Raw genomic sequence first — 9,344 nt, 5'->3', positions numbered from 1 at the left:
GGGAAAATATTGACATAATATGATATATCGTAAAAAATTGATCTAAAGATTGTTAAACCTGACATATTTTTATTTTTCTGGAAAATATAACTTTTTTTACATACTAGCATTATATCGAATACTACGTATTGGGATGCCTGTGGCTATGAAACCGGAAATCGAATATTAGTACTGTCTTCCGGTAAGTAGTAGCATAGAGTTTCCAAGAAGTTGGTACAAGCGTCTCTTTTTTACGAGTGTTTTTCAGGATGTTTTCTTCCGCAGGAATAACCGATCAAAACTCATTTGCAAGAGCCTTGAAACCCTTTATTAACGTATCGATCATATTTGGTCCTGGAGAAAGGATAACGAACCCCTTCTTGAACAGGCTTGCGACTTTGATTTTTGTCTTCTTTCTTCTTGGTTTGTCCTTCGTTGCAGTTCTAGGCGTGTTTGTTCGAACTACTATCGACACGTGGATCCAGTTTTCTCTTTACATTGTACCTCTGATATCCCTCGTGTGTGGTTTTCAGATCTACCGTAGTGAAGGGTTTAATATTCTTCTTGAACGAAGACTTGGACGGCGGTCACCTATCGGGGTGTTTGCAGTTCCCGAGAAAGAGGGTCAAATTCTTTGGCACGAGTCCAACAGGGGACCATGGCTTAGGAGATCTGCCATTAAAAACTGCCTTTATCCACTGGCTATAGAGTTTTACCAATGGCTAGCATACATGTGTTTCCATTTGTTTTTCTCGTCAGGGGATAAATTTGCTGGTACTTGGAAAGAAAGTCAAAGGCTTTTCGATGCTTATCTTAACGAAACGACATGGACAATACTCTACGTGTGCTTTTGGGTGTCCGGTGTTTACTTAACTGGTTTCGTTAGCTATTCGTTCATCCTTATAGCCCGGCTCACTGTCAGGGACGCTATAAGTTTTATGTGCCGCTTTGGAGATGGTCCCTTCCTGCCACACAAACCCACACTGAGAGGTATAGCCCTGGCTATCACTGAAAGCAATAGTGTTCTGAGAAAGATTACTCGCTATATCTTAGGATTTTTGTTCTTAGATATGTTGGACACCGGGAAAGACATCGTTTTGATTTATGAACATGATAACGAGATGGAAGCCGGGAGATCTGGGTTGCATCATGGCAAGGAAGATGTCGATCTTGATGGTGCAGATACCAGCGATTTTGAGGAGTCAGTTAGTACCCGACCCAGGTCATCTAGTATAAGTGTTCCACGTAAACCAAACATAACTCCATCAGAAGCATGCAAATGCCTTACTAATTTGATTGCAAATCTTGAAGCCTTAGCAAGTGCATTCCAACCATTTATTATCCTTTTATCATTCTTTGCCGTTGCTAATTTTGCAACCCACATTGTTGCCATAGTAATCAAGATCAAGGATTTCCAAGCCACGCATTGGTGGACATTTACACGCACCTTCCTCTGGCTTCTCTTGTCTATACGCCTTCTTTGGAGTGTTGCCACCATTACACGCATGCTTGCATACATTCCAATGCATGTAAACTACCTTCATTCTATTGGTGCCCTTCAAGGAGATCAAAAGGAATGGGAAGGCTTTTTCAAGTTGATGGACAGCTTTCATCTTCGTACCAAGACATATGGCTTTCCTCTTACCCTTAAACAAGTTGCTTATTGTGCAACATTTTTAAACTTTGCATTTTTGATTGTGTTATCGATAATGCATCCAAAAAAAGATTAATCAAGTCTGAAGGGAACAAAATTTTTACATTTGAGCAAGTGCTATCATATGCATGTGCAGACCCTATGCGAACTGCCATGGAAAAGGAATACTAGTTTTAAATCCTCTGTTGTACATGTAGAGGGTTAGCCTCAACTTGTACCAAGCTCTTTTGAATATTCAATTCTTTTAGTCCATTGAAGGTTGATGATAATAATAATAATAATAGTAATAATAATAAATTAATCAGAAAAACTAACACAGATGATTAATTTAATAACAAGAGTCAATCTTATACGAATAATAATAAACTTTGTTTATAGAGGATAAAACTTGACAGTAATGTTTTAACTGATAAACTCACGGTCCTCTTTTAACATCTCTAACTAATTAGGGACGGGACCGCCATTAACGTGATCATCCAAGCCACATGAAGGTCTAGCCATTTGCATTATAATTACAAAAGCAGTACCTTCTCAGTTATATTTCAAGACCCTGAGTGTTGGTCCAGCCGAGGCTTGAACCACGACCTCTTGCACAACAGACCGATGCTCTTACCAACTGAGCTAAACAGCTGGTGGTAAGATGTTTTTTTTTCATTATCATATGGGGAGATATTGCTGAATCTCATCAGCCAGAGGTTGCTTATAATGTATAATACAACTGACACTCCTCGTTCACTTGTATCAAAGATTTGAAATAGTCAACAAACTTAGTTGCATATGCATTACTAGAGACATATAAGAGACAAATGAGGCATATGAGTCATACAGTCAATTCAAAAAACGTTGTTGTCAACCAACTCAAAGCCTATGCGGCTGGACCAAAAGAACTCTGTAGTAATCATTGAAGCTGATCGAGTTGACTCCATAATTTTATCTGACTAGTAGTTATGCCTGGTCACAGCACGAACCTTCGTAGGCGAGCAGGAAGTGTTGAAGGAGACGTTTTTTTAACACCACATTTTCAGATTTATGAACTGAATCATAATTACTTTGTTTTTCTTTCCCTAGACCTGAAGACATGTATTTGATGGATTGTTTCTCTCCATTATTATCTTACTATTAGCGGGAACAATTAATTCAGAACAAATATTTAAGCGCTTCAGTGATTTTTACCCATATTCCTTTTCGGTCCAGTCGTGTAGGCTTGAGCCAGTCAATGATGTTTTTTTGAATTGACTGTATATACAAAATGTATACAAGGACTGCGTAGCTTCAACATTATACTTATTCCAGTCTAATTCTGGGACTATAGTCAGACCAAATGAACTATGTACTTTGAGCATAGACAATGGACCATGATATGTGGCATGATTTTATTGTCACAGTCTTATCTAGATCTAGGAAACTGGATTCTAGTCATGTGAATAAGGGTAAGGTCAAAGCAAAAACAAGCAGTATCAGAAATACAGGATGCTGGTCAGTTTTTTTTAGGTTTCTGTGTCCTAGAAACTAGACTTAACTTATCCTTATAAGATGTTATTTGTATGGTGTGGTGTATTTTCTAAATAATAATCAACTACACTAAACCATGTGCTTTGATGCTCGTCTCTTTATTACACACATGCGCACTCGCACGCTTGCAAACCTAACAGGGGTGGGGTGGGTAAATCCACCAACACTACATCTCTCCCTTTTTTTAAAACATGAGTTCACACATGGTTGAGCAAAACAACAATAAACTAAGATGCCCAAAGTCTTTAACTGTCATAACATTTAAACATCATAAGCTTTAGCAAGCTCACAGTCAGACAAAAGTTATAGGCCCAACATAGCCCAGTACATAGTCATCAAACCTTGCAGGTAGCATCCTTGCACGAGTAGGTCGAGTAGCTTGAAGGTTAGGATTGCAGGGTTGACCCGGATGGTCAACCTGGCTGGCTTGGGTAGGTGACATTCCTACTGCTGTGGTCGCCTTGAAAGTTCCTCCAGGAGGTTGATCATCAAAGCAGGGGTCAATCTCATCAAGCTCTGAGGTTGTGGTCCTGGGTTCAGGCACATTTTCTCTGCTGCCATAGAATTTCTTTAAATGGGTGACATTCCTGTGATACTGAGATCTTCCATCACCAATGAGAACACTGTTTCCTTGCTTCTGAATCACTGTGAATGGTGATGGTTTGAATGGTGTAGATAGCTTGTTCTGTCTCTCCTGTTTGACCAGCACTTGATCACCCTCCTGGATCTGACTGTCTTGTGCTCTCCTCTTGGCGTCTGCGTACTGTTTCCCCTTCTCTTTCCATTCACTGTCTCTATCTCTCACCTCATAGTCCCAACTGGTTTCAGTCAGTTGGGGTAGTTTTGTGCGAATGTTCCGCCCATATAGAAGCTGTGAAGGGCTTATTCCTGTTGTGCTGTGTGGTGTGCTACGGTGCATTATCAGAAACTTGTTCATCTCTCCTCTCCAGTCCCTTCGTTCCACTTGAGCAATGCGTAACCTCTTCAGGATACTGCGATTCTGACGCTCAACTTCTCCATTGGCCTGGGGCCAGAGAGGAGTGGTTCTCCTATGTTCAATGCCATTCTCACGCAAATACTCCTCGAACTGCTCACTTACAAACTGTGTTCCATTGTCTGTTCTTAATGACAGTGGTAGGCCATGAGTAACAAATGCTTGGTCCAGGAGTGATATGATCTTCTCGGAAGTTATGGATTTGGTGAAATCTATCTCAAAGAATCTACTGTAGTAATCCACCACGACAAACAGGTAGTCACCAGAGGGTAATGGACCCAACAGGTCAGCAGCTAAGTGCTCCCATGGAGCAGAGGGCAACTCAGTGCGGGTCATGGGCTCGGGTTTGTGAGGTTGGCTAACCAACTGACACCCATAACATTCTTTGCAGTGCTTTTCAACTTCCTTGTCTAGTCCCGGCCACCAGACTTTAGACCTGAGTCGTTGCTTCATGGCTACAATACCTGGGTGGCCTTCATGGGCTAGCTCTAGTACTTGACCTCGGAGTTGTTTGGGCACTACAATCCTTGCTCCTCTCAACACAAGTTGACCAACCGCTCCTAACTCATTCCGCACTGGCAGGTACTCTTTAAATTTGATGTCATCCCATCTTCCATTAAGCAGACACTCCCTGATGCACATCAACTCTGGATCATGTTCTGACACTCTTTCCATCTCGCGTGTGGTCAAGGCACATGGGGTCGCCTCCCGAGCTACAAACCTAATATAATGTTCGGTGGTATCATCTGAGCCAGTAACTGATGATGGGGACAGAAGTCGTGACAGTGAATCAGCGATGTTGCTTGGGCCAGGGATGTACTTAACAGTGTATGTGTAGGGCTGCAGTCTTAGGAGCCATCTCTCAATCCTTGCACAGGTCTTTGACTTTGGTGTAAAAATACACTCTAGTGGCTTGTGGTCTGTCCACAGTTCAAAATCAGCACCAAAGATGTAGGCATGGAACCTCTCGCATGACCAGACTATGGCCAAGGCCTCTTTCTCCGTCTGTGAATATCTCTTCTCAGTGTCACTTAAACTGCGGCTGGCATAACTAATTACTCTGAGTTCTCCTGCTTGTTCCTGTACCAGAACAGCTCCCAATCCGACCGGACTGGCATCTGCAATCACTTTGGTGGGTGCACTTTGGTCAAAGTATCCCAGGGTCTCTGCATTGGTGAGTCTCCTCTTCAACTCCTTGAATGCTCTACTCTGCTCTGGACCCCATTGAAATGGCTCTTGTGCCTTTGTAAGCTTTCTCAAGGGTGCAGAGATGGTAGCTAGGTCTGGGATGAACCGTGCAGTGAAGTTCACCAGTCCTAGGAAACTCCGTACTTCTGCGGCATTTGTAGGCTCTCTAGCCTCAGCAACTGCTCTCACCTTTTCATCTGCTGGTCCAATTCCTCTTTCTGACAATACATGACCCAGGAATTCTATCTTTGGCATTTTGAATTGACACTTGGCACGGTTGAATGTTAATCCCCTTTCTGCTAGCACCTTAACTACCTCTGCGACTCTTCTATCATGCTCCTCTTCTGTTGATGCATGCACAATGACATCATCAATAATATTCTGAGCACCATCACATCCTTGCAGGACTTGCTGGAGAACTCTCTGATACATTTCCGGGGCACAGCTGATCCCAAACATGAGGTGTTTGTAGCGGTATAGGCCTTGGTGGGTTGAGAATGTAGTAATATCCCTCGATTGTGGAGCTAACTCAATTTGATGGTAGGCTGACTTAAGATCCAATTTACTAAACACTTTGCTTTGTGTCATGTCTTGGATGACTTCATCAATGGTAGGTATAGGGTACCTCTCGCGCTTCACAGCCATGTTTGCCTGCCGCATATCAACACAGAGTCTGATATCCCCTGTGGATTTTGTAACAACTACTACTGGGGATACCCAGGAACTTGGACCCTCAACCCTCTCTATGATATCAAGTTCCACTAGCTCATCAAGCTTTTGGCTCAGTTTATCCCGCAGGTGGTAGGGTACTCGACGCATTTTTTGGGCCACTGGTGTGACCTCTGGGTCTATGGGGATCTTTAGTTGGAAATCCTTCAACTTTCCAATACCTTCACAACAATTTGGATGTTTATCCAGAATACTAGACTGTCCCTGGGACCCATCTAAAGACATGTTAAGGGCATTGATTTCTGGTCCCAGCTTTAACACTCCAAGCAATATTGCTGTATCCCGACCAAGGAGTGCTGGACCCTCTTCTTCAATCACAATGAAGTCAACACCACTTGCAAGTCTTTCCCCGATGGACACTTGGGCTGTAAACTTCCCAGCAACTGTCAGAGGTTCTTTACTCCCATATGGAAAGAGGTTCTGTGGACTACGGGTGGAGGTACATTGAATCTTGCTATCTTTCAGGTGTTCCCACAACTTCCTGTCAACAACATTACAACTAGCACCAGAGTCAATGATCATTTCAATTGGTATTCCTCCCACTTGAACCATTACTCGACCATTAACTGTACCATCGGAGCTACCATGAATACTAAATGCATATTTATCTTTACCTGGTCCTTGGTCATCATCATCATATTCAACTTGCCTTACATGTTGTCTCCCACCTTTGTTTCGCTCACTTGGCTGGGTCCTACACACTCTCTCGAAATGTCCAGTTCCTTGGCACTTCCTGCACTGCTTACCAATAGCTGGGCATTTAGGGTCTTTGGACCTGTGTCCTTCACGTCCACACGAGAAGCAGGTGATCTGACCCTTTCTTCCATCTCTCCTTTGGTCCCGCTGTACATAGTTTGTCTCAACAGTCACCTTATTGACTTCCTCTGATTTCCCTTCTATAGCACGGGCTTGCCTCTCTGACTGTTCCATAGCTCGAGCAATCTCTTTTAACTGTGCGAGGGTCAATCCTCGGCCCTTTTGGAGTAGCTTCAAACGAAGATTGTGCGATGAGCACTTGCTAATGACTTGATCCCTTATTTGCTCGTCCACTGCTGTATTTTCTCCGAATTCGCAGGTTTGGGCCTTCTGTCGCAGTCTGGTGATAAACTGATCCACAGTTTCATTAGGAAGTTGACTCATTTCGCGAAAACAAAGTCTCTCGTACGGCACATTTGCCTGAGGTTTGAAGTAATTATTCAATGCTCTAGTCGCTAGAGTATAAACACTCGCTTCATCATTCGTTTCCTCCATCAAGGTGAAATAAATATCCTGTACATTCATTCCAGCAGTGTGTAGAAGTAGTGCTTTCTTCTGTTCCGGGTCAGCGACTCCCTTGCCCGTAGCAAACAGCTCAAATGCACGTAGCCATCTTTGCCATCGGGCATCAAGACCAGCCGAGTCCGTGCAATCAAATGGCTCCAAGCCACCTAATTCAGATAAAAATCTGGCCATGTTGTCTTAAAACGATCAATCTATATCTAAGATTATCTTTGTGGTGATCCTCGTCGCCAAATGTGGTGTATTTTCTAAATAATAATCAACTACACTAAACCATGTGCTTTGATGCTCGTCTCTTTATTACACACATGCGCACTCGCACGCTTGCAAACCTAACAGGGGTGGGGTGGGTAAATCCACCAACACTACATATGGGTTTAATGTTTTTCCACATCAGTCCACGTCATTCTCTTGAAAATAAGATGCTTGTTTGAGTTGTATCCATATTCACGTGTCTTCACATGTAAAGCCTTTGAACAAAAAATAATACTTCAGGAAATGACATGTTTAAGACAGGAAAGATCCCAACAAGTTGATATAATATACCTTATCTAACTATAATATTACTAGACTCTTGTAATCGATTGACTGAGATCTTTAAGACAAAAATCTGATACTAAGAAGTCAGAATCAACAACATTGCATTGAATATTCACTATTGTTTTATTACTCTTGCTCCAAGTCAACATTGTAATAATTGGTAAATTGTATTACTCCTAATAAATATTTTAAAATATAAATAATGGGTTTAGGTTTGTTTTATTGATATATATTCTATTATTATTCAATCAATAGAGATTCATTTTAAAAGTGGGTTTAAAAGGGATTTCCCCCTTTTATCAAAGCATGTTTTTTCACATTTCTGTGGCTTAGCTGCAGGGCTGAGTTGTTCAGTCAGCAAGATTAGCATTAAAACCTGCATTAAATCATGAGTGAAGATTGTTTTGGTATCAAGTCAGTGGTGGATATAACAGAGGTCTACCCTGACCAACTTAGCTGGCACACAACTGTTTCACTCTTACTGTATGTCAGATTTTTGTAAATGTTTGATTTACAGAAGTCAAAACACCATGTCTGGACATATGAAGTATGCTGCAGATACAATATTTGATGCTTTCAAAAATATCCTTCCGTTTAATGCCTCGATGATTTGGATTTATAGAGAAAAAAGAAATATTTTTCAATTAATTTTCATTGTTTTTTTTTTGTTCCCTCGCAAAATATTCAATAAATTATCTATCTTGTGGTCCTTCTACAAATGACCCTCAACTGTGAGACAAATGAATAAGTATAATTGAATAATTATCTAATGTGCTAAGTGGCAGTATTGAGCCCTTAGAAAGTGATAGAAAATGACAAAAACCTTCAATAAATAACACAGCAAAACGAAAGGTGAAGGCCACTGTTTTGATCTGCTGTTTTGAAGTAGTGGACCACTGCCACACTTATAGCATAGCCAATCAGAATGGAGGATTTTTAAAATGTTCAACATATGTAGAGTCAGCACAACAATAAGCCTGTAAAAACTAATAATTAATATTAAACCAAAATAGGAAAAACCAGCACTAATTATTATTTGTGGCATCTCAGGGATTTGTTATTTGCACTTAGGGTTTTTAAATACAAATATCAAATAAAGTTAAAGGTTCATATTTGAACCAATATTGATATGAATGTGGCCCAGGGGGTTGGACTCCGGGAAAAAAGTACCGGGATGCTCGTCATATCTCTTAGGGGTAAAAATTCACGATTTGGTATCTTTTAGGGTGTTAAATGTGAATTTTTGAAAATCAGCATTTTCTGGTATCTCTTAGGGTGTCGGAAAAGGAGAGAAGCGCGCATCGATATGACTTATCCTAGGCACTTTTAATTTAATATTATTTGCTGTGGTATCTCTTAGGGGTTAAAAATCATTCAGCCATGCCCTTTTTTAAAGACTTCCTGTATCTTTTAGGGGTCTTTTGGAAAATTTCCAACGAGCATCCCTGGTACTTTTTTCCTGGTGCCCCC

At 41.2% G+C, this 9,344-nt stretch overlaps 1 protein-coding gene across 1 annotated transcript; it reads left to right on the top strand.

Annotated features, from left to right (window-relative positions):
• The first annotated feature begins 174 nt into the window (after positions 1-174).
• LOC116304751 (uncharacterized) lies at positions 175-4,447 on the top strand. Its single transcript, XM_031714533.2, has one exon. It carries the CDS (start codon positions 249-251, stop codon positions 1,707-1,709), a length of 1,461 nt encoding a protein of 486 aa, XP_031570393.1. The 5' UTR covers positions 175-248; the 3' UTR covers positions 1,710-4,447.
• Positions 4,448-9,344: the final 4,897 nt, after the last annotated feature.

The sequence above is a fragment of the Actinia tenebrosa genome, unplaced genomic scaffold, assembly GCF_029948245.1.
Source record: "Actinia tenebrosa isolate PJP-AT-01 unplaced genomic scaffold, QUT_ActTen_1.0 PGA_scaffold2__45_contigs__length_23673736, whole genome shotgun sequence".
Lineage (NCBI taxonomy): Eukaryota > Metazoa > Cnidaria > Anthozoa > Actiniaria > Actiniidae > Actinia > Actinia tenebrosa.
Note: the sequence above shows the minus strand (reverse complement) of the source record. Positions and strands in the feature narration are given on the sequence as shown.

Bases quoted from the DNA above. Each gene is read 5' to 3' on its own strand.
- LOC116304751 (XM_031714533.2), top strand. From the start codon at position 249: ATGTTTTCTTCCGCAGGAATAACCGATCAAAACTCATTTGCAAGAGCC.